General features: G+C 38.6%; 1 protein-coding gene across 15 annotated transcripts in view; it reads right to left on the bottom strand.

Annotated features, from left to right (window-relative positions):
* Dmd (dystrophin, muscular dystrophy) overlaps positions 1-15830 on the bottom strand; it is a 2390387-nt gene that overhangs the window by 79736 nt on the left and 2294821 nt on the right. For all 15 annotated transcript variants that reach the window (XM_006527768.3, XM_017318377.1, XM_017318376.1 and 12 more), the window contains one exon: positions 15215-15372. In XM_006527768.3, coding sequence (XP_006527831.1) covers positions 15215-15372 — 158 coding nt within the window. The remainder of the gene's footprint in view (positions 1-15214; positions 15373-15830) is intronic.

The following is a 15830-nucleotide window of genomic DNA, read 5'->3' as shown; positions in this document are numbered from 1 at the left end:
CACACACACACATACACACACACACATGAAGAGATATATGTATGGATGCATGAGTAGGAACAATACTAAATTGATGAGATATTCTAAAAAACCATGATGTCGACAATGGATTGAAATAATGTATATGGATTCTTTATATACATAAAACCTCAGATATTTTGCTTTGTCCTATCAAAGATCACTTTAGCCTCAACCTTAAATGATGCTTTCAAGTCAACTATACAAAAGGCATTTTAAGCCTTGGCACTTCTTTGATGGATAGCATTATTTCGTTTTTACTTTTGTTTCGGCAATGCCTCTTTTTTGTCCTCATCCATAGCATATGCGTGAGTAAGGCTATCCCAGTTCTTTCTACTGTGATAAGAAGTATCTTGCCTTTCCTCATCTCTTTGTCCTAATCTATCACAAATGTCCAGGGAAAAATAGGGGGAATTAAAGAATACAGTATGGTTGGTGAAGGGCTTGTGTAGTGTATATGAAGCCTTGGTTCAGTCCCTAGCATCATATGAGACGGGATTCAGTGTGACACACCTGTAATACCAGCACTCAGGAAGCGGTAGTAGAATAACCAATCAGAAGGTAAGGTCATCCTTAGCTATATGATGAGTCCTAGCAGGCTAACCTAGAATACATAAGACCCTTTCTTCCAACAAAAGAAAGCAACTGGAAACGAAAAAGAACAGTATATTTAGCTCAAAAGTGAGGAAAAACAATTGGTTGTCATTACTGTTATTCTTCACAGCATATTGGAGAATGATTTTATACAAATGTCACTTTTTATCCAAATTTAGGTAAGTGAGAAAGCAGTTAGAACAAAATCCTGATATTTGGAGTTTCTAACCAAAGGATTTAACTACCAATATAAGAAATATAACAGAATTAAATGGTAAATTTGGAGATAATGTCTTGCTTAGTTATCATAAGACCAACTGGGTGCCGGAGTTCAAACTGAAAACTCACATTTCTCTCAGGATAACAGCATCATTTCATAGCTACAGAACAACTGCAACTGAAAGGTTTCTCAGCAAGCCACAAATCTCAGCTACCAAAAACCTACATATCTTATTTTTAAGGGAGGACAACCAGCATTTCTACTCTGAGATTTATGAGAGCAATGTCAGTACTTAACAAATAAAAACAATCCATATTGAGAAGGAAACACTATCCAAGAGCCTGTATCTCGTTATTCTCACACAATAGAGCTACAAACCTAGAATCAAGACTTGTCTATCCACCCATTATTTCTTTCCTAAATTGAAAGATATTCAAAGTCAGTAACTGTGCTTCACAGGCCTTCTACAAAAATTTTGCAGATTTAATTTTTGGTAGGAATTACTTTTCAGTATGATCATTATTTTAAAAAGGAAGGCTTGCAAGAGCTGAATAAATTTAAAATGAAACCAACAACAGTAAACATGGACCAGTGCATAAAATACTCAAAAAGGTTATCTAAGCAGGAGAAAACAATGGATGCCTTTTCTCAAACTGCTGCAAGTTTCCTTTTAAATAGCATAGCACAAATATCAGCTGGGCATACGCCTTAGTGCCAGCATTTGGGAGGTAGAGGCAAGATAATCTGCAGTTCAGGGCCAATTTCAGCTACACGGTGAACCAGACTGGGCTACATGAGACCCTAACACAAAGCACCAAACAAATGTGTCTCTGCCAGATTACCTGTCATGGTATCTCACAAAAAGTCTATAGACTATCTGTAGATTTTGTAGCTATGTTTAAAACGATTTAACTTAAAACAGAGCATACAGAATTCACATGGAGAGTTTTAGGAAAATCTTTACTCTAGCTCAGTGGCTCTCAACAAAGGGTGAAAGTATAGCTCAGATGGCATGTGACAAGGTTTGCAGACTTTTTTTGTTACTACACAAAGGTGGTAAGAGGCTCTGCCAGCATTCAGTAGACAGAAGCCAGCATTTTTAAAACATCCCATGATACACAGGGCAACCTCCCACAACAAAGAATTACAATTATTTTGACCTAATGTATCATAAGCACCAAGGTTGATAGTCATGATTCACATGTCAGAACTAAGAAACCAACATGGTTCATCAGTAATAACCGGACAGCACTTTCCTGGGAGTCCTACAGAGAACCTAGCAGGTAGGCAGCTATCTTCTGTAAGCCAGAAACCAGGGAGCTGGGATGGGTGTATTTGGCTGTTGCCTGGGAGTGAAATGCTATATTGACTCACATACTGTGCATAGAAAGAATGAAAGGGGCTGACAAATAAAGTGACTCAGAACACGAGTTGCACGGAAACGTGCTAAAACTGTAGACCCTGGCTTGCTTCACAGACAGGAACTCGATGCCATGCATTAGCGGTTGAAAAAGTAACAGAGATTAATTTAATCATGAAAAATAATTATGTTGAGTCAGACAGACAGTTGAGCTGGTGCAGTTATGTGTGTGCATATGTGCTTTGCACAAATACGTGTATGCATGAATTGAGGTTAGAGGAACAATAATAACTAAATATACAAATGCATGTATGGTGATAGAATTCTTATTTAAAGAAAATGCACATTTAGAGACAACACTGGGACAGACTTCATAGTTTTAAAAGCCTGCTCTTCCTGACTACTCCATTTGCTATTTTCCCTAGGAAGATGTGCTTTTCATAAATCCAAATAATCATTTCAACATCACTGCCACTGTGAACAGACAATGACAGGAACAGTTAACAGCTCAACTTTTGTGGTCCTGATTTTTCAAAGCTGTACTATTGAGAAAGCTTTACGAAATTGAATTGAACAGGCTGTACACAAGGATTTCCAACTGCAGAGTGGCTAGTCAGGGTCAGACAGTGTAGAACAAGCAGTTCTGACCGCTCCCTGAGCTGTTATTGCAATGTCTTCAGCAACCTCTAAATCTACCAAGGGCATCAGTGGAATATTTTACATAAGAGCAAAGTCTACACTAGCAGTGAACATAAAAGGCAGAACAAGCACATGTTGTAAAGAATATTAATGACTCTTCTTCCAAACTATCCCAATTTTTATGAAAATCAAATGAGCGATAAAAAAAAAAATCCGTCTATAAAACTACACAAAACCTGCGTGTAGCAAATAAAACAGAAAGTGACAGTTTCATCCTCCTAGACACAGATACTTGTGTTTTGCCTTTGAGTTGCTGAGGAAACTAGTGTAGGGACACAAGGGATCATTTATTTGAGGTCGTACACACAATGTTTTTTCATGTTTTGCTCTTAGTGTATGCTACTTCTCTTCCGAGAACCATCTGTTTTCATGTAAAAGGCCACATTCTATGTACAAGACTGTTTCCTTTGCCCTACAGCTTTCTTGCAAGAGTTATTACCCAGATCAGGTAAGACTTTGCTGATAATGCCCAAGCTTTGAAGTAAGTACAGTAATCTATTTTCCTTTCTGCCTTTGGAACACTTAGCACATAATCAAAGAAACCTGGGGATAAGTAACTCTTCAGATAATCTGTTTTAACGTCATGTTACAGATTAAAAAGCCAGCCCCAAAGAGGTTAAAGACATAGCTCAAGATTATTATTTTAATAATAAAATACAGATGCTTAACATAGTATTAAAAAGGGAGAACAAAAGTAATGTCCTATGGGAACATGGAGGTTGATCTCCAAAATTCTTTTGAACCCTTTGATTCCATAATTTGAAAGCCCTAAGCTGTCATAGCTAAGAAACCTCTTCTTAAGGAAATATAGAGGTACTTAATTTTATATTCAATTCTTCACTTGTCTATAGAAAAACATATTGATTGTGATTTGGCATGCAAGGGAGTTTTCTGAAACACCGTGATGAATGCATACTTATATATCTTCTGATCACCTTCCTACATTTTGTTTTTGTCAATACATGTTCTTCAGGGCATTAGATGTTACGGCATATGTGAGCTGCACAGGCTGATAGGCACGGGTCAACACATACATTAAAGTAGAAAATGGGTGGTGAACAGGGTGAAGCAGAAATACTTATGAACCTTCTCAATCTTCATTAGCATACCGTTTCAGTTATGTGTTTCTCTGCATCGACTTAGTCTTGTTCACAGAAGAATATGTTAACATGAAAATATTTATGCCCCCATGAGGAGAAAGGATTGTTTCTGTACATTGCTGTTTAAAATAATGCTATAGTAAAAATATTCCAAAGTAGTTCAAATAGGAGAAACATCATTTGTACATTCACACTAATGCTCGAGAAAATACGCGGGTAGGGAGATGGAAGTACTTCTTCATATAAGAAAACCAAGTAGTACATTCAAAAAGAATGTTAGAATTAGAAAATCCCATCATGCCACCACTAAGAGAATAATTGGATTGCACAAGATTGCATACATGCTAACACCAAAGACTGTTAAGGAGGGCCACGGAGTCTCAACAATTACTTTCTAATGGCAAAGGGAAAGGAGGTACTAGTGGAAATATGTGCCAACACCACTTCACTACAATTAGTGTTACTTATAAGAAGAGAGCTCAATCTTCTGGCAAAACAAAAAACAGACAAAAAACTCAAACAAACAAACATAAAAAAAACCCAAAACTTAAAGGCTAATCATGATGGAGAGGAGATGTCCAGAACATGAATATTCACAAGAAACATGGTCTGGGAGCTAGAGAGGTAGGCCAGCAGTTAAGAGCTCTGGTTACTCTTTCGAGATGATGAAAGTTTGTTTCCCAGCACACACATGGTGGCTCACAACCATCTATAACAGCAGTTCCAGAGAATGTGAAGCCATCTTCTAGCCTCCGTAGGGTAGGCAGTACATACATGTTGTCACAGACAAGCAAGCAAGCAAAACACCCATAAATATAAAATAAAAGTAAGTGCAGTGTCCTTTTTTTTTTTGAGACAGTGTTTCTCTATAGCCCTGGCTGTCCTGGAACTCACTTTGTAGACCAGGCTGGCCGCGAACTCAGAAATCCACTTGCCTCTGCCTCCTGAGTGCTGGGATTAAAGGTGTGCGCCACCACGCCCAGCTAGTGTCCTTTTTAAAAAAGCAAACTGGTCTGTACCAATTCAAAAAATGTCAATATGATGACAAAAACTGAAAAAATTCAAATAATAAAAATTGTTGAGGGACTGTGATGGCTAATCTTGGTCATCAGCTTGACTAGGTCTGGAACCAACTAAAACCTAAGCAGTGGGGCAAACCTGGAAAGGCTCTTCAGAACTGGATCAGTTACAGTGAGAAAAATCACCTTAAATCTGTGCCACACTTTCTGGTGGCAGGCCACATTTTTTTGAAAAAAAGAAAAACATGGAAGAAGAAAGCTTTTGGTTTGCCTACTTGCCCTCATTCTTGTTGGCAAATTCATCTATCCTATTACTTCACTGGCAAACAACAAAAGACAAAAATTTGAAAAAAAAAAAAAAACTAGTTCTTCAGAATTCCAAAGTATACTGAAGAGCAGCTGATTCTTCAGTTTGGCCTTATGCACTGAACAACTACTGGATTCTTGATCTTTCCTTGACAGATAAGATAGCCTTTATTGGACTACTCTGATCACAGCCTGTAAACCATTCTAATGTATATATTCTAAAGTGTGTGTGTGTGTGTGTGTGTGTGAGAGAGAGAGAGAGAGAGAGAGAGAGAGAGAGAGAGAGAGAGAGAGAGAGAGTCTTGACTGGATCTTGAAAAATAACTAATATAAGGAACACTCTAGACCAAAAGGGAATTTTCATTGTGGATGTTGTTGGATAAACTACTAAATACATTTAAATTGTGTAAATGGCAGCAAACCTTGCCACTCACATAGCTACTGGTAAACATGGAAAACCATAACCTTGTTAAGTAGCAGACTCTTGTGTCCTTGATTTGTGGGCCTGTGATTTATAGAAAAGGTCTACGTAGTCAAATCTTGAGGTTTGTGTTGTGGTGCCTCTTTCCTTTTAAATAGTAAATGATAAAGGATATTTATGCACATGTATGCTCACATATAGCACACAAAGAGGACTCTGAGAGTAATATTTATGTATACAGCAAAAACGAATGGTTAGAGAGATGCATAGCACAAATGGTTATTCATTATTCTGTTATTGACTCTTAGTGACTGAAGTGTCTCAAATAAAATAATGGCTGGGAACCATCATTTCTCTCAAGTTATTCCTTCATATGAAAATGTAAGGTAGGAGGATGGGTAAAAGAGTCTTTAACAAGTATAGAGAAGGCATTCATTGGTCTTAAGATAAATAGCATAAAACTGTGAAATCTCCTCAAGAAGCTAGGAACCTAACACAAAACTCACTTTCTACTCTCATTATGGCTCCTAAAACACCCTCCTTTGCACCATATAGATGGACTTTTCTGGGATTCTAAATTGCATTTCCAGTCATGAAAATGAGTTCTTCTACATTTACAGAATTTTTATCTTGTTTGATGTGGAGATTGAAAGGTCAAGACTTGTCTTGAAATAAGAAATAAAAGGCTTCCCATAACTGCCGTCTTGGGTAGAAATCAAGTATTTTATTTAAAGTTGTGAAGATAATGAGCAGATTGGAGGCCAGCAGTCACTGCTCTAAATATTAATCAGGACTCCGAATCACCCATTAAAGATAAAAATCAGCCCAAACAATAACACATGGTGATTATCCACTCTTCATTTACATGCTCAAGGACACCTATCCTGACCTCAGGCTCTCCACTCCACCTGGCTAATACAGCAATTAACACCCTGGCCTTAGAGCCCAGAAGTCCAATTTGAAGTTCTATGCAAATCCCTTTATATGTTCAGTGGTAGGAATTTATGACAAAGAGTTCTACATATATGGAGAAGTGCCCATCTACTTGCGGTGCTATAGAACATACTTTATCAAGTACAGAGAAGGATGCTTTAGATAATGGTGAATCTTATAAACTCTTCCATTGCTTCCTCCTGTGCTTATTTAAAGCCCAGTTGAGGGAAAAGCAAAATTGGAGAAAGAAAAAGTGCAGAGCTGTAGTCCCCATTGACTGGCAATGAGCACAATGACAATGAAGCCCAAGGAATTTTAGAACTGTTATATATACTTTATATATTTGTCTAAACTCAGAACTGAACACAGAATAGTAAATATTACTCTACCAAAGCAAATGTAGCATTACAAAAGAAACCAGACGAAACTCACTCTGTGTGTGATGTGTACACACAGTGTGTGGGGGGATGGGGTGGGCTTTGCATGTGTGTGGACAGGCCAGAGGAGGACTCCAGGAATCCTGCTCTGTCACTTTTGACCTTACTCCTCTGGGGCTGGATATTTCACAAACCCAGTTGGCTAAAAGAATCTGAAGCTTGACTGGCAATCTTCCTATCCCCATATCAACTCTCAAGCTGAGTTTACAGGCACATGCAACCATGGCTACCTTCTACAGGGCTGCTTGGGATCCAAACTCAGGTCCTAATATTTGCACAGCATGCATATGTCCCGAGCCCCAAAATGTTTTTAAAATGTTATCATGAAACATTATCAAGGAGCTGCCTCAATGGCTCAGTAGGAACTTGCTGCCCAGCATCCTGAGGACCTGAGGTTCATTCTCAGAGCTGACAAGTTGGAAGCAGATGATCAGCATTTACAAGAGCTGTATGTGCGTGCATATATGAGTGTGCTTGCATACACACACACACACACACACACACACACACACACACTACAAACAAGTAAATGTTTAAAATTGTTTACAGGCCAGCCAGAGCTATCTAGTGAAACCTGGCTTGAAAAAAAAAATCCAACTGTAAGTGCAATAAGAACTTGTGCTAGCAGACGAATAAGTCAAGGTATGCGGAAGACAGTGGATGAGATAAACATCTTTCAGAAGTTAAGTGTTACTCATTTTCACCTTAAATCTTTAGAAAATATCTTTCCTTTAACAAAAAAAAAAAATCAGTAGGTTTGACTCAAACAGATCCAGACACCCACAGCCAAACAGTGGATGGAGCTGGAGAGCAGGAGGAAGGATTGCAGGCACCAAAGGGGATAGGAAGTCCACAGGAAGACCAACAGAGTCAATTAACCTGGACCACTGGGGTAATCAGTGACTGAGCCACCATCCAAAGAACACACTTGAGCTGCACCCAGGCCTCCCCACACATATGTAGCAGATGTGCAGCTTGGTCTTCATGTGGGTCCCGAACAACTGGAGTGGGGCCGTCCCAAAAGCTGTTGCCTGTCTGTGAGATATGTTCTTCTAGCTGGGCTGCCTTGTCTGGCCTCAGTGGGAGAGGAAGTGCCTAGTCTTGAGTGACTTGAAGTGCCTGGGGTGGGGGATACCCAGGAAGGCCTCCATCTATTCAGAGGAGAAGGGGAGGAGGGGTGGGTGGAGGCTGTGAGAGGGGATAATCAGGAGCGGGCAGTGAGAGTCAGGTAAAGTGAGTAAGTTAAAAAAAATAGTGCTTAATACTGGGAGGAAAGCAGTGATAAATGTTGAACTTCTTATTTCTTAGTTTCCTTGATCATGAAGCATTAGTTGTTGTTGTTTTTTTTTACCATGAATTAGCACAAATATTGAAATGATAAAAACATTAATCCAGGATTCAAAACAGATTTAAAGCCAAAGAAAGGGGGGGGGCACTGTTTTTCAAGCATGAGGCTTTGGGTTCAGCCCCTAGTATCACAGCAAAAGAAGTAAATGAACAAACCCACTGACCTGCACTTTTCTTTTTCTCTGTTCCTATCTGTAGAAAAAGTGAGTTGGAAATGCTAATTCATGATAAAACTTACCTTCCACAATAGGCTACCTCAATGAATATACATATGCATCCCTCAGTCCAAAGGGGCTCTAAAGGCAATGACTATAGCATCCAAAATAGGCTTCCAAAAAGGGAAAGTTTTTTAATAATTTATCTATGGAAATATGAAAATATAAAATGTGATCAATTGCCTTGAGAATTGATATCTAATTAGGGGAAAAAGTCTCCTAGAATGGCAGTTTTTATGCCTAGAAACATCTGCATAGGAACAACCTTAAGAGCTTCAAATTGGATCCACAGATATTTAGTTATAGGTATAATGAACTATTTATCTTGACATGATATTCTCATATCACAAGACACTGAAGGTAGTCATAGTTAGAGCCCTGCCTAGCAGTTGCCCACAACACTTTACCCCCACTGGCTCATTTGATCCTCATAATACTACCAAGATATCAGTAGTCAGGGAAGGTAAGAAATGTACCTGTACAAATCTTACCCAGAGCAGCCTTGAGATTTTACATCTAAACAGACAAACTTCATTGTTTAAGCACATATAGTTTCACAATTCCAAAGATCCTTGTGTGTTTTTTTTTACACGAAACACACACATACTTGTTTTAACAATTGAGACTGTAATTTATTCTCATTTCTATATTTGTTCTATATTATTCCAACTCTACATATGAAATTTATTTTGTCATGTGAATATAAAATTTGAAAGATAGTTGAAACAGCAATGCATTCATTTTGAATGTATGAATACAGCAGGAGGCAGAAAACAGATGTAGAATGAGCAGATTTTGACACTCTAGTATTTGTAGTTGAAGCATACTGAATATAAAGTTGGTATACTCAAGTCTATCTAAATAATAAAGTCATTAAAGTGTTTATAGAAGAAAATACTACAAAGCCTATCAGAGTGGAGGAGGGAAGTATGTCTCAGAGCAATACCAAATGCTATTTGCTGACATATGACTCTTTTCTGAAGTCACTGAAGACTTTTGTACCTAAAAGCAATATTTGGTTTTAGTTAAAAACAGACAAGGCACAACCAAATGGATTAAAGGTTTTTTTGGTTTTGGTTTTGGTTTTGGTTTTGGTTTTCTTTTTTTTTTTAGTCACTTATATATAGGTGACTATCTGCAGGAATGTGCACATGAATGCAGATGCCAGTAAACTACAAAAGAGAGCGTCGGATTCCCCTGGACTTGAGACACAGGTTTCACCTAACATGAGTGCTAGGAACCACACTCAGGTTCTCTGAAAGATCAGTATGTACTCATAACCACTGAACCATGTATTTCTTATAAAGGTGTGTATGCTAAAGTGGAGATACTCATTAATTTATGTCACCCCACTGCAACCTAAAGCTGATAAGTATTATATCAACACAATAATCCTTTATGTATTAGTCCTGACCAGTATTTGAACTGGTTAAGCCCAATAGTTGGTATAAAGGTATATAGTACAAACTATATTCACCATCTCTCCTTGAGCATCATTTCTTGCTCTGAAAAAGGAAAGCCGTAGACAACCTGAAGGTACTTTCAGGCAGTCTGTGACCTGCTGCCACAGTGAGTTTGGCTTTATTATGGTCTGAAAGATCAATTTCCTATCTCAATGGAATTTTTTGTAAGGGAATAGGAAAGAGGAACAAAGTAATCACACACTAGTTGAAGCTGTATCACAAAACAGCCAAGTTTCAAAATGGTTCCATCACTATCAAAAGGAGGCAACTTCCCAGAGAATGCATGGACAGTAGTGTGCTGGCAGCTTCACTTAGTATTATTACTGAAGATGCCACAAACTTAAGGTTTCAATATCTACAGACGCAGTTTCATTTCTACTAACTTTTCAGTGTGTGGAGCAGGGGGAAGCATCATGGCATGCAATGTTGACTTCAGAAGACAACTTTGTGGAATCAAACCCCTCCTTCCACTTTTATGTGGGTTCTGAGGTTGAACTCAGGTTGTTAGGCTTTTGTGGTAAGTGCATTTATTTCCTGGCTCTCTATCTTATTTTTTTGAGATTGGCCCTCTTGCTGAATCTGGATCTCACCAGTTCAGCGAGGCTGTCTGGCCAGCAAGACCATGCAAGGGCTCTACCTTTCTCTACCTCCCTGATGCTGGGATTATATGTAAACGCTGCCACAAGTGGACTTTTACATGCATGTAAGGAATCCATACTCAATTCAAAGACTCTAACACGGTACAAGTCCATTATCGACTCTCCCCAGACTCCTGTTTGTTCTTTTTAGAAGGCCTTGCTATGTAACCCAGAATGGCTTCTAACTCACTATGTAGCTCAGGGGAGCCTCAAACTTAGAATGATCCTTCTGTTTATGCCTCCTAAGTAATGGGAATATATGTGTGTGCTACCATACAGGTTATTCTTCTTTTTTGTTTCTTTTTTTTTAGATCTGATGGGTGACTTCCTTTACATCTTTGTAAGCAGATGGTGGGGATACATAGAACTGAGGGAACCTTTTGAAGACCACTCAGAGAGCTTGGTCCATGAAAATTTATCTTTCTCCCCACCACAAGTAGACCATGAACCAGAAGTTTCCACACCTTTCTAACTAGACTAGCGTAGGAAAAAGTAAATTTTCTATGTGGTGACAAGAAACAAAGGACCCAGAAGAACTACTCTTTAAAGTCAACACCTGAAGTGCAAAAAAAAAAAAAAAAAAAAAAAGAATCAATAAGAGAAACAAACACTTCACTGCCTCCTCATGCCAGCAGAAATAGCAACAACCTTTGAGCACAAGCTCGCAGAAGGAGCAAGCCTCCCAATTCCCAAGGTCTTCCACTTCAAACAGAGGGCAGAGGGTATTTTCACTGTTATCTTTCTCAGTGCAAACATTGTACTTGCATGCCTTTGTCACAATGAAAGGCAAGGTGACCACCAGAGCACCTGGTTGAGGAAAAGCAAGCCAGGGCGAGCACAAGAATCATGAAGGAAACCTTCACAATGGAGCCATTCAAACGGATAGGAAATGATTACAACTTAAGAGTCTCCCAATAAGATAAGCTACATCTGGGCCCACTCTACTATAATCACACAGTTCATCAATACTTGACCGTACCAATCCCCTCAACAATTCTTGCCTATCCCATGCTATTATACAACACATCTTATTCTATCCAGGACCCAAGATAAATGTGATGAAATGTTTGTTGTGTGCCCTTGAGAGCAGGCTGGGAAAAGGTGTCAAAAAGAACATATCTGGGGAAGATATGGCAGATAAAGATGAGAATCTAACTGTTCTATTAGTTGAGGGAGGCTAAAGACACAGACTAGTTGTTCAAGCATAAAACCAAAAACCTCCAAAGCTTGCCCCCTGTACTCTCCTCAAAAGAATGGGAATTCAGTGAGCAAATTCATAGGAATAAAAGCAAAATTTTATAAGTAACAACAGTCGTGATATTACTTATAATCATGCTAAATGCAAACAGTGAGGTGTGGCTGTTCTAAGGTATCAAATGCAATGTCTCAAAGCAATGGTTATGGAACTACAGTAGAAAACATCTGAGGGCTAAAATAAAGAACTAAAACTTATCCAGTAGAAAATGGAAAGAAATTGGAGACTTTTAATGATGGTTGCCATGTGATAATACTTTTCTTTAAAGTATATAAAAGGACATTCCCAGTAAAGAAAGGCACTATAGTGTGTACTTAGGCTTCCTAGGATAACAATGTGTGTGTACATGCAATGAGCAGACTGAGAAACAAGATAAAGATGGTGACAAAAAGGAAAGGATTCAAAAGAAACACTGTATTCGTATTCTCTCTCTCTCTCTCTCTCTCTCACTCTCTCTCTCTCTCTCTCTCTCTCTCTCTCTTTCTCTTTCAAATTATAAATGCCCAAAGAAGGAAATTAGGGGAGAAAAAAAGCAAGGAGCAAATAGAAAGTCACTTGTTATCACTGGACATCTATTGGTCAATTTCTCCCCAAACTAACAAAAGAAGTTTCCAGGAGCTTGCCAGCTAGCACAGAAGCATTCAATCAATATGCAAGATGGACTGAGTTCAAATGCCAATGCTGAGAAGAGAGTGCAGCTAGTGCAGAGAAGGCAAGTAATCCTGTAAGAGAGGCAGAGTACTGGAGAAGGGGCAACTAGCAAAAGCAGAGGCAGAACAGACTGGCCTCCTCACCAGGGGAAACAGAGCTCTAGTTCAATAGCCCCCTAACCTGACAACCAAATCCAAGTAGAGACACTACAACAGCAAGAGGGGAGATAGCTGTCCAATGAGTCAGTACAGGAAGGTGACAGCGAGTCCTAAGCATAGCTCTCTGCAACAGGGGCCATCATACAGTAGAAACAGCTGCCAATACCACTATAATCTTATCTTTACTTTTAACCTAAGATACAATACATAGGTATATACATGAACACTATATAGTTCCTAACCTATGAATACTACTAGTGCATGCAGGACATAGCTTGAACTCAAAAAGTAAGAAGAATTTTACTAAAAGTAAAACAAAGATTAGGGGGCCACTTATATCACTGCATGTTGTTGTATAACTGATTTGTTTTAAAAAATAGATCTCTATTATATACAGTTGTTAGAATTCATTATATGAAAGTTAGTAATATTGATATTCTAGAATTGATATTACTACAGCAACATGTAAAAAAAAGTGTCATAATGACAGTGTGTTCATGCTTGGAATGGTGAAAAATGTACTTATTTCTCATATCTATTTTAAAACTAGTCTGCGACTGTTTTGGCAAAATAATTCAAATGTGCCCTATGCCATAATAAGTGGGCTTATTTTGTACACATTCAATCATATTATCAAAAACTCTTAAAGAGTCAAACTGCTTTAGGATCCAAATAGTCACAGGGTTCTGCCTAGAAAGCTTCCTGGGATTTTCTTAGTCTGTGGTAAAAGGCTTCAATTTTATAAATCTTAGCCATCGTGAATGGGATTAGAATGGATTAAGAAACCTCACATAAGTAAAACAGCTTGTAACATTTAAAAATACATAAGAATACAGTGAATAATGTGGTCTTGAAAATATCTGATTACATTAATTCTGGTGGCATTACAACTAGAAAGAGTTGTTGAAGAAAAGCCATCTGTTAATATGAATCAAAAGCCACAAAAAATATTTATAGCCTTGAATCTGATCATTATATTCCTGGAGAATTTATCCAAGGGAATCAATGTCAGAGAAAATAAATGGGACTGGGGAGCCTTGGTGGTATAAGTGCTTGCTATGGAAGTATAAAGACTTGATTGAACTCAGAACTCTAGAAACTATAAAAAGCCAGGCAACACATTGTATGTCTATAATCTCACTGGTCCTATGACAAAAGAATAGGCAGATATAGGAGAACCCCTGAAAGTTGGTGGGCCGGATTTTCAGGCATATATACTAGCAAAGAGCAAGAGACCCTTTCTGAAACAAGATGGGAAGTTAGGACTTATATGCAAGGTTATCCTCTGTGGTATACACATGCCCACATTTATACCTAGAAGAAAACCACACACACATACACAGACACAGACATACCCACACAGGGAGGGAGGGAGGGGGTGAAGGAAGGCAAAAAGGAGGGAGGGAGCTAGGGAGGGAGGAAGAAAGAGAGAGAGAGAGAGAAAGAGAGAGAGAGAGAGCAGAGAGAGAGAGATTGATTTTAAAGAAAAGCAACAATTATGTGAAGATGTTCATCATAGCACTACCTATTGATACTACATACTTTATCAAAAATAGAAACAGCCTACATAGCTATCATAGCCAAGTGCTTAGGCATTGAGGACAAGGAGGAGGAGGAGGAGCAGGAGGAGGAGGAAGAGGAAGAGGAAGAGGAAGAGAAGAAGAAGAAAAGAAAGGACAGAAAGAATCAATGGGGCAGGAAAAGGCAGAATGAACAAGAATGGTAGTATATTGATCAAATAGACAGTAGGAAAAAAGTACAAACCTTAGCTCTTACTATAAGACTTATAGGGAGGGCTGGATGTGTGTATGTATATGTGGGGTAGGGGTAGGGCATGGGGTGGACTGGTGGTACCACATTTGCTCTGTCATACACACAGAAAAACAAAAAAGCTGGATAGTGACTGGAGAGACATCCAATTACTATGCAGATTATGGTCAAAGGAGGGATAGGGACACCCTGGCTTCACAGCTAATAAGGGCAGATCACAGTATTCCTCCAGATCAGTCTAATTTAAATAGAGCTAAAATCACTGGCATAGCTGTGGTTAAAGAATGGAGGTCATGTTACTATTTGCTGGGGGGGGGGGTGTTCCTTTCCCCACTTACAGACTTACAAAGGAAGCACTCATGCTTCCTAGAAAGCAGCCCAGGGTCACCTCCACACCTCTTTGTTGTGACATCTGGTTTTAGCTTAGGCTCCTAGAAACTCTGTTCTATATGGAGACTGTGTTTATGCACTCATAGAGTTGCATTGTTGTGTAACATTTGTGATGCCCTAGGTTCTCTCAGCATTACAAAGATGAATGAATAAATAAATAAATAAATAAATAAATAAATAAATAAATAAATAAATAAATGAAAAAAAGTGAGTAACTTACAAATTGGAAGCAGCTCCTGACACTCGGCTCAATGTTACTGCCCCCAAAGGAAGCAACTTCACCCAACTGTCTTGGGATTTGAATAGAATCATGCAGAAGAAGACCCAGCCTACGCTGGTCACAAAAGCCAGTTGAACTTGCCACTTGCTTGAAAAGGTCTATAAAAGAAAGAAGAGAATCATAAAAAATCAAAGCATACGTGGACATAAGCAGAACCCAATGTCCATTTCAATGTGAGAACTATTTTATAGGAATAGCCAATATTCCCACAAAAGGGGCTCACTGTTTTTCTTTTTTTATCTTTCTTTTCTCTTTTTTTTGGGGGGGAGGGGGTGGTAAACATGCTATAGAGTTGAAGATAACCTCAAACTTCTTATTCTCCTGATTCTACCCCTGACTGGTAAGTATAGGTGTGTGGCTTTATATAGTTCTTGGAACTGAACTCATGGCTTTCTCTATGTTAGGCTGAGAGAGATTGAGGCTAATTTAGGCTTATAAGAATATATCTCTATAAATTAGGCCAATCATCACTACCTACGTATCATGTGTGAACATTTAAATACACTATAGCCCTGCAAAGAAGTGAAATTTACATGTATTCTTTATTTCATTTATT

Source organism: Mus musculus, chromosome X (assembly GCF_000001635.26).
Source record: "Mus musculus strain C57BL/6J chromosome X, GRCm38.p6 C57BL/6J".
Classification (NCBI taxonomy): Eukaryota; Metazoa; Chordata; class Mammalia; order Rodentia; family Muridae; genus Mus; species Mus musculus.
This window is presented reverse-complemented; position numbering and strand designations above follow the sequence as displayed.